We start from the raw sequence: 22421 nt of genomic DNA on the forward strand, positions 1-22421 counted from the left end.
TAGCAGAATAGTTTAAAATTTGAACGGTGAAAATCGGCTGAAAATTGTGGAAGTAGTTTAACGGCAAAAAGTGTACGGAAGCAACTAGAATAATAATAATAATAATAATAATAAAGAATAAAGAGAAACAGGAACTCAATAGTGTGGATGCTTAAAGCATCCACACAATAATAACTAGAAAAATTTGCATTTCCTGCGAAAATGCAGTGTGGATGCTTTAAAGCTGAAGCTGCATGCAAAAACTAGCTGAAAAAGCTGAAAAGTTGCAGAAATTGTAAAGCTGAAGCTGTCTGCTGAAGATAGTTGAAAATAGCTGAAGAAGCTGTAGAAATCAAAGCCAGTTTTTAAAAAGTTGTTGAAATTTTAATAACTTTGCAGAACAACATCAAGTTAACAAAAATGAAATAACTTAGCAGAAATGCAATAACTTAGAAGAAACATAACAATTCAGCAGAAATGTTGTAATGTACCAGAAGCTACAACTTAGCAGAAATGTAATAATTTAGAATAACATAACTTAGCAGAAATGATATAATTTAGTAGAAAATTAATAACTTGGCAGAAATATTACAACTTATCAGAACTGCTATAATTTTGCAGAAATGTAATTATTAGGAAAAAACTGTAAACAGATAAAAGCTGAAAATGATGACGTAACCTCAAAGTTACTTGTTTAACTGTGAAAAATGACCAGAAACATTAGAAAAGGAAGAAAACCAATTCAATTAAATTTATATAGCGCCAATTCACAACAAAAGTCGCCTTAAGGCGCTTCATAGATACAGAGAAAAACCCAACAATCATATGACCCCCTATGAGCAAGCACTTTGGCGACAGTGGGAAGGAAAAACTCCCTTTTAACAGGAAGAAACCTCCAGCAGAACCAGGCTCAGGGAGGGGCGGCCATCTGCTGCGACCGGTTGGGGTGAGAGAAGGAAGACAGGAATACCAGCCAGCAGATAAACTGATGTGAAACAAAACCAAAGTAAAATTGCAGAATTTACACAGTTGGTGAAATGTAAAAATGGCAACAAAAAACCCCCAAACAAACAAACAAAAAAACAAAAACAAACAACATTTAGTTAATAAATGCACAAGATGATTTGATGATAAATATGGTACCAATCTACAAAATACTGTCGAAATGAAGTCCACATTGTGATATATTTCAGGTGTGGAGAGTCACACAGCTAAACAATCGATGTGCATATTTAAAGAATCAAATAAAGAACATTGTTGTGGAATAAATTACAGTGAATAATAATCACTGCCCTGCGTTAGAGAGTGACTTATGATGAGGTATTAATTGGCTTAACTTTACCTCTAACAGCTTTTCACATAGTGCTGTGACCAGGGTGAAATCCATCATAAAGTAACTGTAAACAGTAGAACCATTAGCATGAATGTTATGGTTCTACTCTGATCAAAACTCAAGTCAGCTGTGTGACCTGATATAAAATGATAAAGAGGAACACATATAAATGACCTTTATGAACTTTTCAAAATGACTTTATATGTCTGACCCATTATCTCTATATATTAGAGCAGATGTGGAAAACCACTGTTAGACCTACTCTATACTAACACAAATACAGTCACAAATTCATTGCTAGTGTGACATGTGGTCCTTTTTGCCTTTGACCAATGATATGCTGGTTACTTGGACCAGTTTAGTATTTGCTGTCACAGAGGAATGTTAACCATAAATCCAAAAGACAAAACTGAAAAAATATGTTAATTGCAAACATGTTTTTGCTTAGTAAAAGGATTGAAATTACATGGAAACTGTCACCTTAAAGCCTCATTGTAAATATCATCACAAACAGATGTTTTCCACACGGTTAACAAAGCTCCACCACATCCAATCACTGCATATAAATCTAAAAGAAAACAACAACAAATAAAATGTAATTAACACAAGTGAAGTCTAAGGAGCTTGGAAAGAAAAGCGTCTGGACTTCTTTGAGTTCCTTGAAGACGTTTCACCTCTCATCCGAGAAGCTTCTTCAGTTCTAAGGGTCAATGGTGGAGAGTCCCAGATTTAAACCCAGTGGGAGTTTCTCCCCAAAGAGGGACAAAGAACCTCCTGATGATCCTCTACCTAATCACATGAGCCAAGGTGTGAAAGTGGGTGTGGGTCCCAATCAGCCAGGGTTTTGGGTGAGCTCATTGTGAAACCTGGCCCCACCCTATCATGTGATTTCCTGAGGTCAGGAAATCACCCACGCCCACTCCCAGGATGTGAGTGGATGTTACGGTGTCTGGGGAGGGAACTCAAAACTGGATTATAGATGGCAGACAGTTGGTGTTGTAAACCACCGCCTCTGTTCAAAGATGGTCGCTCACAGTGGACGTAAATGGCTTCTTTCACTCCTCCATCCTCGCTGCACTTTACAGCGTACACCACATTGTTAAGTTTGTGTTTAGGAGTTTTGTCTTTCAGGTGAACCAGTTTCTGTCAAAGTGTGTTGCTGGGTCTAAAGTACACTGGGATGTCGCATTTGGAGAAAACTCTCCTGAGTTTTTCTGATACACCGGCTACATAGGGGATGACAATGTTGTTGTGTCTGTCTTTCTTATCCTCCCTCGCTGGTGTCTGATGTTCTTTTCTGTGAAGCTGGAATGCAGGCACACTGGACGAGCTTGTTCTAAAAAATACAGAAAAAGGAACATTTTATTTGTGTTAAGGCCTAAAAACTACAAATAAGTTATACAATGAACAATATTGAAATACCTTATAGGTGCTGCAGGCCACATAACCAGAATCCAGAGCAATCTCACACTCGCATGATGGTGAGGAAAGACATGAGCTCTGCAGGGAGGTTTGAATGTCTCAGTTGGGACACTGAAGAACTCAGAAGACAGCAATACATGCACAGAGAGACAGAGTAGAAAAAGCATAGATTTGTAATCTATAATGTGAATTAAAACTCAAAAAGTGTCAACAAGTATAATCATTTGAGTGTGGAATTATTTATGCAATAAACAGGATTTTAATTAATTAATTGAATTAAAAACACTGACATTTTTTATCAAAGATAAAGAATCATACCTCTCTCTGCTCTGAGGATCACTGAGCATCTCTGACAGGAAATACAGTTTCCTCAGTAGGAGTCATCATTGATGGTCTCAGAGGTTGTAGTGTGGCAGCATGATGATGGTCTCCAGATCAGGCAGGAGGTCAGGTGATGGGTGTGTCATCTTCTCCATTGAAGACACACTGGTATGGCAGTTCATAACACAGCAGTCTCCTTGTGGCATGTAGTTATCTGTGCAGTCCAGCACTGATGGATCAGGTTTGGCTCAGCAGTTCATGAAGATGGTGTTAAGATGTTGTTGTTTCAGCTGAGGATGGTGAAGTTTGAAGGTTTTGCCACAAAGGAGACTGTGCCCTATCTGAAAAAATATATCTACAAAACAAGTGCTTTTAACACCACCCACCCAGCTCAGCCCCCAAGTGTCTATGTAATGCTGGTATGGGGTGTCGGTTACTAAGTCTAATTAGTACATAGGGGATGACAATGTTGTTGCATCTGTCTTTCTTATCCTCCCTCGCTGGTATCTGATGTTCTTTTCTGTGCATCTTTGCTGACTTTATAAACGCCCAATTAGGATAGCCACACGTTTTGAGTGCTTCCTTTACATGTGTGTGTTCCTTCTTTTTCCCTTCAGGCTTAGAGGGAACATGTTCTGCCCGGGGGGGGGGGGAGGGATGTGTCCTAATTACTCCAAGTTTGTGTTCCAGAGGGTGATGGAAGTCAAAGAGGAGGTACTGGTCCGTGTGTGTGGGCTTCCGGTAAACTTCGATGTTGAGTTTGCCGTTCTCTTCAATGTGCACAGCGCAGTCCAGGAAAAGCAAACAGTCATCCTTTGTGTCTTCCCTGGTGAACTTGATGTTTTTATCCACGCCGTTAATGTGCGCAGTGAAGGATTCCACTTCTTGCCTTTTGATTTTGACCCAGGTGTCGTCTACATATCTCTACCAGTGGCTGGGTACTCTTCCTTTGAAAGAGCCAAGAGCCTTCCTTTCCACTTCCTCCATGTAAAGGTTGGCTACAACAGGTGACACAGGGGAACCCATGGCACAGCCATGTTTTTGTCTGTAGAAACCCTCGTTGTATTTGAAATATGTAGTGGTGAGGCAGAGGTCTAACAGTGTGCACATCTGATCGGGTGTGAAGTTGGTCCTGTCTTCCAAGGAGCTGTCTTCTTGCAGTCGTTTTCTGACAGTCTCCACTGCCTCTGTAGTGGGTATGCAAGTGAAGAGAGAGACTACATCAAAGGACATCATGAGAACCTTCACAGACATGACACAAGGGAAGACTTTTGATTTAATAACTAAGCTTAAAACAAGTGTTACCTTTGAATATTTGTGGGAAAAATCTGATGCTACCCCAAGAATACAAAGCCACACTGGAAATGATGACAGGCTTGCAGCCCTCTGTCTTCCTGGAGTGAGGTGCCCGATCAGTAGAAGTGAATTGACAGAAGTCAGTGTCTGTAAGAGTGGCCAAACACTGATACTCTGTCCACTTGCGTAGAGTCTAAGAAGCTGGAATGCAGGCACACTGGACGAGCTTGTTCTAAAAAATACAGAAAAAGGAACATTTTTTTTGTCTGTAGAAACCCTAAAAACTACAAATAAGTTATACAATGAACAATGTTGAAATACCTTATAGGTGCTGCAGGCCACATAACCAGAATCCAGAGCAATCTCACACTCACATGATGGTGAGGAAAGACATGAGCTCTGCAATGAGGTTTGAAGGCCTCAGTTGGGACACGGAAGAACTCAGAAGACAGCAATACCTGCACAGAGAGACAGAGTAGAAAAAGCATAGATTTGTAATCCATAATGTGAATTAAAACTCAAAAAGTGTCAACAAGTATAATCATTTGAGTGTGGAATTATTTATGCAATAAACAGGATTTTAATTAATTAATTGAATTAAAAACACTGACTTTTTTTTTTAATCAAAGATAAAGAATCATACCTCTCTCTGCTCTGAGGATCACTGAGCATCTCTGACAGGAAATACAGTTTCCTCAGTATGAGTCATCATTGATGGTCTCAGAGGTGTGTAGTGTGGTAGCATGATGATGGTCTCCAGATCAGGCAGGAGGTCAGGTGATGGGTGTGTCATCTTCTCCATTGAAGACACACTGGTATGGCAATTCATAACACAGCAGTCTCCTTGTGGCATGTAGTTATCTGTGCAGTCCAGCACTGATGGATCAGGTTTGGCTCAGCAGTTCATGAAGATGGTGTCTGAAAAAATATATCTAACAAAACACGTGCTTATAACACCACCCACCCAGCTCAGCCCCCAAGTGTCTATGTAATGCTGGTATGGGGTGTCGGTTACTAAGTCTAATTAGTGCATCAGAAAGCAGGGGCTACACCTAAAGCCCACACTTTTTGATGTCTTTGTTTATTAGCAGCTTTTTCCAGCTGCTCAGAGAATTCTGACTTGGCCTTTATCCACCCAAACCCAAACCCACCCGGATAAAGGCCAAGTCAAACTCACACACCATACCAGCATTACATAGACACTTGGGGGCTGATCTGGGTGGGTGGTGTTAAACTGTAGTCGGGAACTTTCAGAAAACTATCCATTTACTTCTAAATCAGTTTTTATACATATTCTGTAAGCTGTACTAATGTTTTTCTCTACATAATGTATCATTATAGACATCTCTGGTAGCCTAAAGATAGTTTATAACTTTTGACATTTTTTACCTGTAAAACATGATAAGCAAAAACTCATTCATCACAAAAACTTTTGATTCTACAAAAGCTACTATAATCAAGAAAATATAATTGTCTGTATTTATTCATGTGACCCATATTAAATACCTGCATTTATGTGGGATTTATTTATTTACTATTTCATATTTTCAAGCCCTTGGAGGGGAAGATCTCGTTTGTTGAGCTACATACGTCACAGTAAAAAGATTTAGTCATTTAAAACATGAGAATAAAAGAAATGATGTTGGTTTAATAAATGTTGCAGCACATTTCAGATCAGAGGTGCATGATAGCAGATGTTCTCTGCTCTGCATGAAGTTCAGCAATGATTTGGTGAAATGATTAATAACATTGCAATAAGAAAGGGTCTTCTTACAGACAGAGTAGGGAAGACAATTTTTTCAATGAAAAATCTTTTTCATGCTCTACAATCAGTAAACTCTGTAACAAACATGATCTGTAATTGTTTCAAAACTCACCAGATGACTTCATGATTGGCTCGAGGACAGGACACAAAATACAGGGTTGTGGTAACTGTAATATGATCTCAGAACACCTGAATATAGACATTTCTGTGGCTGAGAAATAAAAATGAGGTCAAGCAGGGTGTTCTTGTCTGTAGTGCCAGAAGTGATCAGCTGTGAATACCCTCTCGACTGAAACTGCTCCAGAATCTGTTTTCTTCCACTCTGCAACTGGTTCTCATTAAAATCTCCACACACAATTATTGGGTGACAGTCCATTATTTCAAGTGAATCTAAAAGACTTACCAGGTTTTGCATGAATGGTGTCAAACTGTAGTCAGGGGGTCTGTACACAACAGCAATGAGTGCAGGGAATGGAGCCTGAACCTTCAACACTAAAAACTCAAGATCAGTGACATTATGCAGATACTGTTTTACCTGAACCTGAAAATGATTCCTCAAATACACAACAACTCCCCCACCACTTCTGCTGGCCATGTGAGGAAAATTTGTGTAGGACACATGTCTGTTGCGTTTGAACATGGTGTAGCCATCCAAATGAAGACTGTCTGCAACAAAGGAGCCTTGAAGGTGAGACTCAGTGAGACACAAAACATCTGCTAAACACATTTCATGATGACTCTTGATGTCACTGATGTGAGATGGCAAACCCTCTGTATTGTGATGGATCAGTGTAAGACTGTCAAGTCTGCTGGCTGTTTCTCTGACCTGAAGAAGAGGCATCATTTCCTCAACACTGGCTTGTCTCATGGTTTGGAGCGCTGCAGTTACCTCGGGATTGGAGTAAATCTTTTTCTCATCCAAGTCCTGCAAATAGAGTCCACTGAGAGACGTCACCCTGCTGAGAGCAACATAAGCCATACCTGGTTCAAAAATGTTCTTCATTGAAACTACAGCTGTCTGTGTTGTAAGACCCTGAGTTTTGTGAATTGTGCAAGCGAATGCTAGCTTTACAGGAAACTGTCTGCGTACTGCTCCTTTAAACTTCAGACTCTCCTCTGCTCTCTCAATGTAAACCAGATCATCAGAAGCTGCATTAGCACTGCGGTTGTGTCTCATAGGCTGCCGGTTGTCCATCCTGAGCCCCAGTTTAATTATGTGTCCATCATTTTCAGATCTCACCACCTTTACCAGTATACCAAAAGCACCGTTGACCAAACCGTTTAGTGTGTCCAAGTTTCTGGTCAGCATGACTCGAGCTCCTTCAGCAACATTCAGAGTGTCAGGTAAATCATTTCTCCCACCTGTAAATGGTTTGTCTCTTCGTTCCATTCTGCCTGTACATTTATCCTTCTGGAAATCGTCTGCATTGATGATTATGATGTTTGAATGAAGCTTCTTCAGGGTATCTGTGTTGTGGGATTCCACATTCTTGTTGGTGGCATAAATGTGTAAGACCTCAGTTGGACATTCTTCTGGTGCAGTCACAGCCTGTGACAACAAATCTCTGTCGCACTGAGAAAGCTCATCTGTCTTTTCTTTGACTCTAATCCTGTTCAGCATCTCTGCAAAGGCCACATCATCTTTCTGACGCATGATCTCGGTTAGAGTGATCATCTGAAAATGTTCCTGCCATAGGTCAATCTGTTCTGGATCGTAAACACAGAGAGGTTTAGACTGTCGCACTGGTGGCAGCTGGTAAAAATCTCCAACAGCTAAAACTGACATTCCACCAAAAGGTCTCTGAGTGCCTTTGATTTGTTTCAGTCTTGCATCCACATAAGCAAAAAGGGGTTTTGAAACCATTGAAATCTCATCAATAACAATAATTTCAGCATTCATCAGCTCAGATCTGACTTCATCCAGTTGGTTACCAAGTCCTTGAATGGGTGGTTTCAGACTCCTGGGTAGTTTCAGTAGAGAATGTAATGTAGAGCCATTGATAGAAAAAGCTGCTGTACCGGTAAATGAAGTCAGTAAAACAGTTGGATTTGATATGTCAGCTTCTTCTGCATTAGCAGGCAGTCTGCTCAGGATCTTTGATGCTTCAGAGTGAATACACTTAATCAGATGTGACTTTCCAGTTCCTGCACCACCATTGATATAGAAGAAAAATGGATCTGGGTTCAAACCACAAACTCGCTGAATACACCAGTCTCTTATGGCATAGAACACGCAGGCCTGCTTCTGGTTCAGATTCTGATACATTACACGTACCACGGCTGGATCTACTGCAGGTTGTTCTCTGATGGCTCTGATCTCTGTTACAGCATCAGACTGACGACTGTAGTCGGGGACATTCTCCTGTTCGTTCTCATCATCAGAATGTCTCTCAGGAAGATTCTCATCACATTGCAGCCTCACAACTTCAGATTCAGGAGCAAGATTACACCATTCATCAATCACAACATCCCTATTTTGTTCAAACTCTTCCAGTGCACTCTCAATATCCTCAGAGTTCTTCTCATACTTGTCTTTATTTCTTTTCACAACCCTTTTCACAGACTCACTGTGGTCTGAACATGGAAGTCGTACAAAACCTGAGTTGTAGAAGGACTGATAGGTTTGGAACCCTTGTGGTTTCAGTTCCTGCTCTGATCTGTGTGGAAGGTAAAGTCTCAACAGTCGACCATAATATTGCTCAGGATCTTTTTCCTGTGAACAGTGGTAATATCTGATTATAGCTGGTTTATCATTTTTTCGCCTTTGTACAAATCCAAGCTGGTTTAGAAGAGGAAGCACATCTTTTCCTTCATTTGGACCACTCACCAACCTGCACAAGGCAGCAAAATCAGCCAGTGACATTTCCTCATATTCTGGGGTCTCAGGTCTGCATTTGTATTTATCACTCAAACTTGTCATCCAAATATTACAACTGTCGTGTGTTGTGCTTTCCAGGAAGCTCATGGGCCGACTCATTTTTACTGGGTTATCATCTGTTGGTACAAATACAACACTGCGGGAACATTTTTTCATTTTTAGGCCACAGACTCGAGTCACACACTCCTGTGCGCTGATTTCTCTCTTTTTTGAGTAAGCCTGCATCACAGCTCTCATTTCATCACACTCATTGACGGTGTTCTTATCAGAGTTGTCAATAACTGTCTTCAGGTATTCAGAGAGGCCAGATTCTTTCTTTGTTATATATTTACAGAGGTATTCTATACATGAATAGGCATTCAAAATGAATGAGACATCTAAATTAGAGTTCCAGGCTTCAAGCAGGTCTGGGTTGTAATTGTTGATCCAACACTCATTTGGGTCACGTTTCAGAATCAGAGCTGTTTTCTTGTTTATGTCTTGGAGGCATTGTTCATACTCATTCATTGTCAAGTTGCATCGTGACAGAATCTGCTCTATGGTGAGGGAAGCAGCTTCAGGTTCCTTCAGCAGGTTCAACAAAGGTCTGAGTTTGGCTTTTGCAGCTTCAGTGTCTGAATCCTCATCCTGTCTCACAATCATTGTTCTTGTGGCTGGTGGTTTGGGAAACCCAAATCTACAACCAGAGTTCACACTCTTAAAGCATGTCTTTGTGTGGTTTTTGCTGTGCTTTTGTAGCTCAGTGACTTTTTTGTGCAGTTCAGGTTGTTTTTCTGGATCAGGGAGTTGAGCTGAGATGTATCTGTCAACAAAGTCACAGACAGTTTGGTCGTCATCCACATCTGCTTCTACCTTTTCTCGAATCCACAGCAACATGTGTATATGTGGACTACCTCTGTGCTGGAACTCAACTCTGTAAAAGTAATCAATGATCTCACCAAGGGGCTGTGCAGGAGAAAAAAGCAAATCTCTGAACAAAGCCTCAACACGTTTATCAAACATTCGCATGGTGGTTACTGGATTTGATCTTAGAATTTCACACTTTTCTGACCAGTCCAGGGCTTCAAAATCAACCTCTTCACCTTGCTGTCTCTTTATTGCTTGAATCACTTCAGGCCATCTCATCTCAGCAGCAGAGAAAGTGACAAAGAACTGAGGTGTTCCTATTTGGCGAACCATGCTGAATAGATCTCTGGTAGTTTTCTGCCAGTAAGCTGGAGTTCCTCTGAGTGGCTGCATAAATCTGATTGCATCTTTATTTCTTACCAGCTTCTCTACTTCTGTCTTACTTTGTAACATTCCTGATGTGATTTTGCGTCCATCTTTGGTCATAGTTTTACCTTTCCTTAGCTGTATTGTCATGCTGGAATTAGCCAAGTGTATTTCAGTGACAAACTGTGAGAAAAACAGGTAATTTGTGTCTTTAGCAAATCTTGCATCAATGTTGAAAAGCCTTGACTTGAAGTAAGCACTTGGTGTGAGTTTAAGACGTCTCTTTTCATCCAGTGTATTCTGACCAGTAGGAAACTGCACAGGAAATGCCATGGCTTCCAAATGAGGAGTTCTGAAGAAGCTAACAGGATTGTTTCTTTCTGCAGGAGCCACACAATATGTGTTATCAGTGAAACAGAGAATCTCTTCTGAAATGTCTACAGGCTGCAGACAACTTTCTAGAGCAAAACCTCCATTGTTCAAATCACTTTCTGGTTCATCTGGATTTTGTTCCTCTGGTTGTTCATCACAGGATTGCATATTAATATCTTGGTCACTTTGAGACTCACTTTCACACAAAAGGGCATCTTTTTCATAGTTGTCAATTTCCATTAAATCTGCTTCATTATAATCATCACTTGCCATGCTGGCTTCATCACTGCTGTCATCATCAGGTAACGTTGGATCACAAAGCAATGCATCATCTCTGATAATAATATCTGTGTACTGTGGATGAATTTGTTTCAGTTTACGCAGAGCTTGAATGAGTTTAGACCAGGTGACAGTCTGGAACAGCTGATGGCCTTTGTAGCACAGTCGTCTTTTCAGCTTTATCCTCATGATCTGTGATTGGCTTCTGATCCTCGGTAAACTGTCAACTGTTTGTTGGACCTCAGATGGTACACACACCACATTACCACGTATGAGTCTCTGTCTCCCCTTTGGAAGAGGAATAATCTTAGCAAATGGTATGCATTTGGCAATCAGATGTCTCTCCAGAATGTTGAGATCACAAAGTTCAGCTGGAATATCCTGCAGTTCTAAACCATTAACAGCAGCAAGCCTGGGCATGCATCCACTTTTGAGGGAACTGTGACATGTGTGACAGATATACTCTTTTTTTCTCTCAACAGGAAAGCTGCAGTGATCATGACATGCTTCATCACACACATGAACAAATTTACCAGTTAGGCACTGATGAGCTACAGTCTGGTGTTTTGAGTAATTTTCTCTTTTGCAGATTTTCACCTGATTAGGAAAAGAAGCTTTTAGACAAACAGTACAAACATAAGATGGTGCTGACTTAATGTTTGATCTGAAACGAGATATGGCCTCATTCATTAAAGTGTTCTCTGGATGACACTGTAAACTCTCAGCTGGTCGATGCATCTGGCGATATTTCCGTTTTATATTCATTGCACATCTGATATTATGCATCTGTCTGAAAGAAAAACCGTTCCAATATTTTACTCTCATTCGTTCTCTCATATTGTCCTTGTGTTGTTGCTGAAATTGTTTTTCTTCTCCATACCGCTTTGTCATATAAGATCGTTTTTTCTGTTTAAAATCTTCGCTTTTTTTATATAGGTTATATACATATGACCTCATGTAAGCTTTATGTTTCTCTCTGAATCCAGCACAAGTTCTGTATATTCTTCTTATACGCTCTTTCTGCTTTTCTCTGAATATGGGAGACTCTCTATATGTTCTTGTTACACGTTCCTTCTGCTTTTCTCTGAATATGGGAGACTCTCTATATGTTCTTGTTACACGTTCCTTCTGCTTTTCTCTGAATAGGGGAGACTCTCTGTATGTTCTTGTTACACGTTCCTTCTGCTTTTCTCTGAATATGGGAGACTCTCTATATGTTCTTGTTACACGTTCCTTCTGCTTTTCTCTGAATATGGGAGACTCTCTATATGTTCTTGTTACACGTTCCTTCTGCTTTTCTCTGAATATGGGAGACTCTCTATATGTTCTTGTTACACGTTCCTTCTGCTTTTCTCTGAATAGGGGATTGTCTTTATATGTCCTTATGACACATTCTCTTTTTCTCTCTCTAATTTTAGCACTTTCCCTATACATCTTTCTAAAATGTTCTCTCTGTTTCTCCTTATAGGTAGCATTTAATTTATACAATTCATTTTTGTACATGCTCTTTTTCTGTCTGTGATCAGGATCATTACACTTCTTAGTTGAGTTTTTTTTCTTTGTCTTGAAGCTTTCATCAAACCTGTACATCTGCCTTTCTTTCGTCTTCTGATTTTCCTTTCTCTGTGGTAGCTTTTGTTGGGTCAATAATCTTCTCCTCATTTTTTGCCTTTCATGTTTACTATATTTCAGCAGTTTATCTGAGAGTTCCTCTGTTATCTTAGTTGAACTGGAGGCACTGTTTGAATCATTCTGAGGAACAGAATCTGATGTTACCTGAGTGTCTCTTACAGAAGATGCAGAGGTTTCTATTTCTAAATAATCAGAAGGACGATTGTTCAGCTCAGCAGCTGGCTCATTTGAATAATCCACTCTGGATGACATCACTTCAGTAGCTAAAGTGTCGGCCACAGTGTTCTGTGTCTGCTCAGTGGACTTTGGAGTTTCAAATTCAGGTTCATTTAAAGCTGGTGCTGGAACAGTTGTAGCTGTTTGTCTGTTTTCATCAGCATCTCTTTGGTCAGCAGCGTTTTCACTGTGAAACTCGATGGGCTGTAGCTCATAAGTGCAGCTTGGTGCGATGCTGAACATTCTGTACAAACGTTTGATCCTGTCAATCATGTCATTAAGACGTGTGAACTTCAACATAACTGCAGTTCCACCACTTGCACTTAGCGACAATGGCATACCAGTAGACTTACGTGGGTGAGGGTCAAAATATGCATATTCACCTGAAGTCAGCCTGCTAACAGCGATGACTGTTCCTCCCATGACTAGCAAAGCGTAGCGAACGTCTGAAGCCAAACACTGTAGTCCCTGTTCAAGGCTCGGAAAGTGATCTGTACCATCAAATGTGCCGTAATGAGCAAACTGAGACATGTCGACTTGATACTCGTGTCTGCGGCTGGTAACAACTGAAGGAAGTTCATCGCAGGCTAGAAACACACTGTTCACAAACCTCAGTCTGGCATCTGAATAGACTGCATGGCCTTTGTCCAACACACGGTTTAGATCTGCTCTGGTAATAAATTCATCCTCGTGTAAGAATGACAGGAAAACCAAACTGTTAGCCATGCATTGCTGATTCCGGTACTTTCCATACCTAGGAGCGGCCTGGCTTCGGGAAGCACAGACGCTACTCACTCGTGGACTTTCACTGTTTGTAACCTGTACATGAGACTGTCCTGGAGCTTGTCCATCATGCTGTGTTTGTACAGTTAGCTGGGGTTTAGTCTGGATTACCTGCATAACTTCAGGCTCTGGGACAGACACTGAGGGAACACTTCTTTTTACCACATCTGCATAAGACACTGTGGCTGTCTGAACACTGCTCTGCACTTCTGTGCTGGGAAAAGCTGAAACACAAACCTTTACCTGCTCACTGCTCTGAGAAACATTCACCTGTTCTTTCTGCTTTTGCCATCTAAGCTTCAAGGACTGCGACCTTTGACTTTTTCTTGGCATTTTGCTGAAGTACAATCTGGAGCTTATATGTGGTTATACACAAATATAAACAAAACTGAACCTTGAAACACAGAAAAACTTATAACTCCTTAAGTTACTGTTAAATCTGAGAAATGTACTATTATACTATAAAATGTTTTTATGAATATATGAATAGATGTTAAAAAGCTGATTTGTACTCCAAACTCAAAATAAAGGAAATTCAAAGTTCTCTGGAAACAATTTGGTCCGTTTTATTGTACCTCTTTTAGAAACGGGGTTTCTTCAGCTGGATGTTCTGCAGCAGTCAGGAAACAGGAAGTCTGGGTCCTCAGGCACTTCTCGATGACAATACTGACTGAATACTTACACTGAGTGACAAAATGGGTTAGTCCTTAAATAATAATACTATAAACTTGCAGTCAAATGTTATAGCCAATGAAACAGACTAACAGACTGGATCTGATTTATTATTTATCTGAATGTATGTATTACAAAATAACCAGATTATCTTATTACAAATAAACTTATAAAAAGGTGATATTTTATACAATTGATCAAAGTAAGCCAAACTAGCAGTCCAAACTAAAGTCTAATGCAAAATTAAAATGACAAATGTAGGGCTGTGTAAGTAGTTTCTACTATAAGTTCTACTGTACTGTAATTCTACTACTGTATATTCAACTTGTAATTTAAAGCAAAATGACTGAATGTGAGAGAGCTTAATGACAGGAAAGAAAGAGCAGTGAGAGCAGAGATCTCTCAGAATTCTGTAACAGATAGATCAAGTTCTGGTAACTTGGATTTCTGAAAATTGGATTCTGAAAGGATTCTCAAAACTTGGATTCTCAAATTAGATAGAGCAGTAGAGATAGAGGGATACAAGATGGAATGGCTTTCAAATTAGATAGAGCGGTAGGGATAGAGGGATACAAGATAGAATGGCTTTCAAATTAGATAGAGCAGTAGGGATAGAGGGATACAAGATAGAATGGCTTTCAAATTAGATAGAGCAGTAGGGATAGAGGGATACAAGATAGAATGGCTTTCAAATTAGATAGAGCAGTAGGGATAGAGGGATACAAGATAGAATGGCTTTCAAATTAGATAGAGCAGTAGGGATAGAGGGATACAAGATAGAATGGCTTTCAAATTAGATAGAGTTGGGAGAGTGATAGGATAGACAGAATTGCTTATAATGATAGAGAGAGAGAGAGAGGATCTTCTGCAGCAGGTCACCTGTAAGACACAAAAGGCATGGAATTAGTCATATTTCCAACATGCTTGGATTTACCATATTCTTCAGACTATATGGCACACCTAAAATCCTGTCATTATCTCAAAAACATACAATGTGCCTAGCGTATCGATTCTGGTTATGCTTACTGACCTCAAACGGGATTTCTGTGGTACACAGCGCTCAAAATTCTGTCAAATATTTTAGTAAGACTTCGTAAGCTACAAAGCTGCGCTGCTTGATGTATTGTCAGAGCATTATGGCTACCATAGTCAGGACCCTCGCAGAGTAATTCGTACGGTGCTTCAACATAACATTATGGTGTGTGTACAAGGACCTGGCACGTGCTAAGAGACATGCTTAAGAAGCAGATTTCAAACTGATCAACCCATGAAGAGTTTGATGGATTTGTGGATGAGGAATGAACTGAAAAAGTGAGTGTATTGTTCTGTATTTTATGTGTTACAACTGAACAGTGTTGAGAGTTGTTTGTGAATGACTTGAATAAAGTTTGACTTATCTGACTGTTTGTTTGGCTTAATCTGCCTTAAAAACAGGCTTGTTTATTGACATTATGCCTTATAATCTCAAAAATACAATACATGTAGGGCTTTAAATACTAAAGACTTCTACAGTAAATTATTGGACTGAACAGAATGACAATGTTTAACAAATGATGGTGGAACTGTTATAAGGACATTTTTACATTCTATTAAAACAATAAACTAAGTCTATAAACTCAAACTAAGACGTGCTGCTACAGTAACTTACTGTAAATATTAAATGGTCCAACAAAACCAACACACTGAGGTTACAGCACAGTTTCAGGTCACTCTGTATGAATTTTGGCAAAATGAGAAATTTGGAGACAGCTAGTTTCTACACAGCAGTTTCTACATATTTCAGTCACATTTGGGGCATGTTTGATGCACAGCAATAAGCACTACACTAAATCTATAATAAACTTATCATAGCTGATATAAAGGCCTAATTAGCAAAATTTAGTATGATGATCATTTCTTTGTAGATCATTTCATGATAAAAAGAACAGAAGTGAGTGCTGTATCTGAGCTGTTGCATGTAAGATCTTTGCTGGACATTCCCACATTTCTTAAACAAACAAACAAACATGACTTTCAGACAGTTCATCTTTTGTAAATTAGGCCAGGATTATTTTCAAAAAACAGCCTTGATAAAAATATCAGGCCACTATAAAATGTCTTATGTTTATGTTTTCATCCCACCTATACTTTGCAAGTCATTATGACAAATTACAAAAAGCAGTTTTTAGGCAGTGATTTAAGGGAAGAAGCTTTTGAAATCCACAATGCCCTACCACCAGTGGTCTCAAACTCTGGTCCTTAAGGCCTGGTGTCCAGAAACTTTTCTATGTGTCCCTGTTGCAACACACCTGAATAACATTAGTAGGTCATTAGCAAAACTCTACAGAACCTGACTGCATGCTGAGGTGGTAATTCAGGAATTTGATTCATGTTATAGCAGCTCATGAGTGAATGAACATGATGCAATGAAAGTACTTTTAGAAGTACATTTTTCCAAACACTTAAATTACTTACATTTGAGTAGTCTTAGGGGATGCCACTTCAGCACACAGTCAAATTCTATACTCTCACTAATGACCTACAAATGTTATTCAGGTGTTTTGTAACAGGGACACGTGGAAAAGCTTCAGGACACCGGCACTTGAAGAGTGGAGTTTGAGACCCCTGTCCTATGTGAATATTTAATTGTCCCTAAACTGCTAGTCGTGAGCTGCTCTAATGTGAAACAAACACATATAGTTCTGTAAAGGTTTACAAAGAGACTACTAAGGATCTGGAGACCTCAGAAAACAGAAACCCTCCCAGATGTTGTAGCTGAACATGCAAAAACAAGTTGCCTAATAATATCTCGATGATAACCAAGAGCTGTGCTGACTAACTGCACTAAACTGAATCATCTATAGTGAGAGAAAAACACCAGCATTAAAGTCAAACATGGTGCTGTTACTGTGATGTCCCAGAGTTCCTTTACTACTTCAGGACCTACATCAACTCATCAGGTCCTGGGCTTAAGTTTAATCACACTTAGGATCTGAAGCACACAAGCAAGTCCAATTGAATGAATGAAACAAAACACATGGTGTAAACTAATCAGTCTGGACTTTAATGAAATTAAGATTCTTGGCATGACTTGAAAACCCTATATTGGGCCTTAATTAAGACTTTTTTCTTTTCTTTTTTTGCCTGTCCTGTTTGGATCTAATTATGACAATTCTGAAATTATAGTGGACCAATATCAACCAGTGATGTAAACCAGTCATTACCAGTTACTGTAAATGCTTGATGGTAATTGTTGCTATCAGGGCATCCACAGCTGGGTATTAGAGACCAACATGTTTTTACATTAGACCAGGTTGTTCTGGTTCAAAAATGAAATCATCACTTTAAAACTGCTTTTTGTATTTATCCAGGTCATCCTTGTTAGATGATTTGAAACATGTGAAAAAAGCATAAACAAAATAAATCTGCAAGGAAGAAAGACCTTTCTCAGCACTGTACCGCAGACAAAACCTTTACTTACCAGACTTGCGACGATCAGATCAGTATCCTAGAGAAAGGAAACAAAACATCAGATCACTGTTTAATGACTTACACTGTTGAACCTCTTCGCACACAATCCAATTTACTGTGACATGAAATAACTAGTAAAATCCTCAATTTCTTCAAGCCTTTATGAACTCACTGTAGTCTAAAGAGGACAAACTTCAGTTACAGAGTCTCACATGGTGATAACATGTGTAATAAAGGCATGCATACTACAGAAGTGCAAAAAAGAGGCACCAATATTTGTTGGTACAGATTATGGCTTTTTAGCTCCATCATTTTCTATCACAAGACAGTGCTTAATAAAGTGTGAAAAAACCACAACTGTTAGAATCAACGGAAAACCTCATTAGGTTTTAGTTCTGATCTGAATATGTAAATCCTAAAATACATGTAAATTCTGACATGTTATAGTAACAACAGTGGCACACCATTTTTGCAATTACAAAAATTATAATAAAGAGTCCTTCCATTGTACCTGTTGGCAGGAATCTTTTTGTATTTTTCAATATTTCCCTTTTATATAAAATTTTAAACACATTGTATCAAGCAAATTATTAAGAAACTGATTTAAACTTATTGTATATAAATTACACACAGGCTTTAACATACACAACATTGCCTACTCACAACTCTGGTCCTCTGAGTTTTTTATTATTGCTTAAATGTTTAACCTACCACTTCTGTTCACTCAGGCAAAAATACTTCTATAGTGGTCTGACTTTAATGTAATACATAAGCAGAATATGAGTGAAGATATAAATCAACAACTGTGGTGCTCTGCTACGTAAATCCACAAACAAACGGAGAACACAAACAACTGTATAAAAACAGTTGTTTGTGTTCAAACATAAAAATCAGACACAAATGGCCTGTTAAACTTCAGGGACAGTCAGAGGTCATGTGTGGGGCCTTTGCTGCTACAAGGTATAAATTCTGACCATTTGATTTTGCCCATAAATAAATGGTAATGTCACAAAAACCAAACTACGTTAGGTAAGTTGCTAAACATGTTACACAGTGACAATGTCATATTACTGCAGTTACAATTGCTGCTTACTTACCAGCAAACGCAAAACCAAAGTTCTGTTTCACTCTGTAACAAGAGAACAAAAATACAGAATCAGACAACTAAAATCAGCATCAGAGTCAATACTGCATCACAATCTGTAGTGAAAAAAAAAATCTGTTAAATTCTTTGTTTACAACAGCTTTACTATAAACACCCCATCTTCTCTTTCTGCACCTTATTAAAGATTTCTGTCTTTATTAAGGTGATGTGTCGTTTTATCCATCTGCAATAAGCCACAGAAATTCCTCATTAACGTAAAGCTCTAATACTTTGGTGCTATTACATAACACATCAGATACCACAAGCAAGGATTTGCTCGCACTGCACACTTGATCAAATGATAACATCACAGTTTCAAAGCATGCAACAATCACAAATAATACTTGATACTATAAATGCTTGATGGTAGTTCTTCGTATCAGGGCTTCCACAGCTGGGTATTAGAGACCAGCATGTTCTCACATTAGAACAGATAGCTCTGGTTTGGTTTTCTCTGCTTCATACGTGAAATCATCACTTTAAAATGCTTTTTTGTATTTATTCATATCATCCCTGTTAGATGATTTGAAACATGTGACAAAAAAGCATGAACAAAATAAATCTGCAAGGAAGAAAGACTTTTCCCAGCACTGTACCTCAGACAAAATGAACTCACTTTAGTCTAAAGAGGGCAACATTTAATTGCAGAGTCTCAAATGGCCTTAACATGTGTAATAAAAACAATAATTACTACAGAAATGCTTTGATAAGCCTTTAAAATTAAAATTAGACATAAATGGCCTATTAAACTTCAGGGACATTTTTAGGGACACTCAGAGATCTAGTGGGGGGGGGGGGCTTTACTTCTTATAAATCCTAAATGTGTTTTTGCCCATGAGCAAATGGCAAGATATCACAGAAAGCCAAACTATCGTATATAAATTGCTAAACATGTTACACAATCCCAATTTCATATTGCTTCAGTTACAATCACTGTTTACTTACCAGCGAAGGCAAAACCAAGCTTCTAGTTCACTCTGTGTAACAAAAGACAAAGAGCAAAAATACAGGATCAGAAAACTCAAATCAGCATCAATACTGCATCACTCTCTGTTGTCAAAAAGATTCACTAAACTTCTTTGTTTACTACAGCTGGAATACAAACAACAACTCTCCTCTGTTTTCTTTGGTCTACCTCTCATTTAAGATTGCAATAACACTCATACATGAAAAACTGCACGGTGTATATTTTTAAGGCTTTAATATTTGAGGTGGTCTGCATTCAAATTCTACTTCCTAAAATATTACCAACTGCACATAGTATCATTAAATATGCTGTTATTTTAAAATAAATATCTATATACCATATTAATAATAATAATATACTGACATATTTTATTAATGTGAAGGTGGGCTGTTGTTTATTTCATTAATTTTCCACAAAGTGAGAATTTAAACTGTGCTGCAGATTTAGGTTGGCACAAACAAGCCTTGTTAAACAGTTCTTAAAAATTAAAGTCTACAAATTAGGAGTTCTTATTATTCTTGGGCTATGTCCACATGTACACAGGTACTTTTGAAAATGGACATTTTTCTATCCGTTTGCACCTTTCGTCCACACTTAAACGGCGTTTTCGGTCACTGAAAAACTAAAAACGCTTGCCAGGATATTTTTGAAAACTCCGTTTTTGCATTTATGTGTGGACAGGGACACGGAGAAAACGCAGCGCCTTTTTTGCCGTCACACTGTGCGCCACGTTATTGTTTCAGTGAAATGCATTTCTACAATAGGTTACTGTTAATTGTTCTCTCTGCAGTGTTTAAATGCTTACATATACACACACACAGTTACTGTCCCCCCACACATATGACCCTGTTCTGCTTTTATGCCCCATCTTTGTTTGCCATTTCCCACCGAGGCTTCTAGACTTCTGATTGGCCAACATTTCTACACGGTTAGGAATATATCGCCACCTGCTGCTTTGGTATGTTCCTAGCAGAGTTTTCCTTCATTTCTGCATTCATGTGTGGACGGGATTGTTTTTTAAAATGAAAACGTAAAGTCTCAGTTTTCAAAAATACCCGTGTATGTGGGGACATAGCCTATGTTTAATCCTCAGTTTCTCCCCCCCTCCTTTCTCTTAATTAATCCACAAGACCTGCACACACGCGACTCTTTTTCTCCCGTGTTCGGTCAGAGGCGGTAAAATGGCTCCTTTGATCTTGCCGACAGCTGACACTGAATCTAAGATGGCGGTTCGTTAAAAACTTTACAGCATAAAGAATGAGGCTGTTTTAACCAACTGATTTGTGAAGAGAACTAACTGCACCTTATGTAACAGACTGACAAACACGAACACACCAAATGTAATTAATAAAACAACACAATAACCGTGGTTTACCGTCAAATCTTCATTTCACACTGGGCTCATAAGAACGCTAGTCGTTAGCATTGGGTTGTTAGCTTTAGCTCATCAAACACTGCTTTTACATACAAAAATGACAACTTTTCACTAAAAAGCAACCATTGTGTTACTTTAACATGAGTTATACCTCGGCTGGCTTTATAAATCACTAACAAGAACTTGTTACATCGCGCAAACAGAGTATAGACATTTAGAAGAGGAGAGGACAAGCAGAGGAGCAGCACTCACCCAGAGCGGACTCAACGAAGTGTGCAGAAAGGCGGATGTCCGGCAGTCAGGTAAAAGATGAGGCGTTCACGGGTCATAGGAAATTCCAGTATTACACACAATGGGCATTGTAAACATAAAAAATGTAGGTGATTTTTAAATATTTTATACAATATCTATTTGCTAAAAACTAGCAGAACTTTAATTCTATAAGTTAAATAAATATTATTAGAAGGCTCTTCTCCTGAACACCCACACCAAATAGCTGGTGATAGAGTTCACCAGACCTAAAAAAACAAACAAAAAAGACAACCAGTCCAGGACAGTCTGCAAAGATGTTTTAAAGACAATACATATATATATGTATATATATATATATATATATATATATATATATATATATGTATATATATATATAAACCTTATCCAGTAAGGATTCCCCTCAAACAAATGACCATAATTTCCTAACCGTAAGGGCTTGAACGGTCATTCTTAATTCTTACACCGTTTTGTTCAGAAGAGAAGAAATGTATAGAAATAGTATGATTAAGCATAAATACTACATTTAGCAGAAATACTATATTAAGCAGAAATCCTATAAAAAGCAGAAATAGTAAATTAAGCACAAATCTTATGAAATAGCAGAAATAGTATGATTTAGCACAATAGTAATAACTTAGACAAAATGGAAAAGCAAAATGGACAGCTGAAAAAATGCTGAACATGCTGAGGGTCCGTCAAATATACTTGTTAAATGAAAAAAATCAGCAAAAAAAAATATAATAGCCACACAATCACAAATATGTACACATAAGGAAACACACATGCACAGAGAGACACACACACAAGATCCAATTCAGTCGGCCAGTCTAAATATATTGAATTTGAATCTTAGAATGAGATCATCCCATTAAAGAAGCTTTCTTTCTCTCTCTCTCTCTCTCTCTCTCTCTCTCTGTCACACACACACACACACGCACACACACACACACACACACACACACACACACACACACACACACAGGGAGAGAGAAGCAAGTTTTCAGTCAAGCAGCCTGTGAGCTGCTGAATTTGAATCCACCAATCAGAGAGGC

The 22421-nt window shown here is 38.7% G+C and overlaps 2 protein-coding genes across 3 annotated transcripts; both read right to left on the minus strand.

Annotated features, from left to right (window-relative positions):
• Window positions 1-328: 328 nt before the first annotated feature.
• On the minus strand, window positions 329-11974 carry LOC147328185 (uncharacterized). 2 transcript variants are annotated; one of them, XM_086296392.1, is made up of 6 exons: window positions 4995-11974; window positions 4673-4809; window positions 4361-4583; window positions 3053-4242; window positions 2735-2845; window positions 329-2648 (listed from the first exon to the last, which is right to left on the minus strand). In XM_086296392.1, the coding sequence occupies exon 1, from the start codon at window positions 11812-11814 to the stop codon at window positions 6238-6240; it is 5577 nt and encodes a 1858-aa protein (XP_086152518.1). In that variant the 5' UTR covers window positions 11815-11974; the 3' UTR covers window positions 329-2648; window positions 2735-2845; window positions 3053-4242; window positions 4361-4583; window positions 4673-4809; window positions 4995-6237. The 2 variants fall into 2 exon arrangements, with proteins under 2 accessions (XP_086152518.1, XP_086152517.1); XM_086296391.1 differs by having other exon boundaries at window positions 2735-2912.
• LOC147328186 (uncharacterized) lies at window positions 11822-21624 on the minus strand. Its single transcript, XM_086297425.1, has 6 exons — window positions 21349-21624; window positions 19700-19731; window positions 18708-18739; window positions 17621-17647; window positions 12031-15039; window positions 11822-11887 (listed from the first exon to the last, which is right to left on the minus strand). The coding sequence occupies exons 5-6, from the start codon at window positions 13819-13821 to the stop codon at window positions 11822-11824; spliced, it is 1857 nt and encodes a 618-aa protein (XP_086153551.1). The 5' UTR covers window positions 13822-15039; window positions 17621-17647; window positions 18708-18739; window positions 19700-19731; window positions 21349-21624.
• Between the last annotated feature and the right edge of the window lie 797 nt (window positions 21625-22421).

The sequence above is a fragment of the Aulonocara sp. 'chitande type north' Nkhata Bay genome, linkage group LG6 (assembly GCF_057382095.1).
Source record: "Aulonocara sp. 'chitande type north' Nkhata Bay isolate Kocher_YH1m ecotype deep benthic linkage group LG6, A_spYH_male_GT1.1, whole genome shotgun sequence".
NCBI lineage: Eukaryota > Metazoa > Chordata > Actinopteri > Cichliformes > Cichlidae > Aulonocara > Aulonocara sp. 'chitande type north' Nkhata Bay.

What these genes read in the sequence shown, in the direction of transcription:
- LOC147328185 (XM_086296392.1), bottom strand. Translation starts at nt 11,814, where the DNA reads ATGAGGTCATATGTATATAACCTATATAAAAAAAGCGAAGATTTTAAA.
- LOC147328186 (XM_086297425.1), bottom strand. Translation starts at nt 13,821, where the DNA reads ATGCCAAGAAAAAGTCAAAGGTCGCAGTCCTTGAAGCTTAGATGGCAA. An exon ending in GAGAAAAGCAGAAGGAACGT is followed by an intron (nt 11,888 to 12,030) that starts GTAACAAGAACA and finishes TCCCATATTCAG; the next exon opens with AGAAAAGCAGAAAGAGCGTA.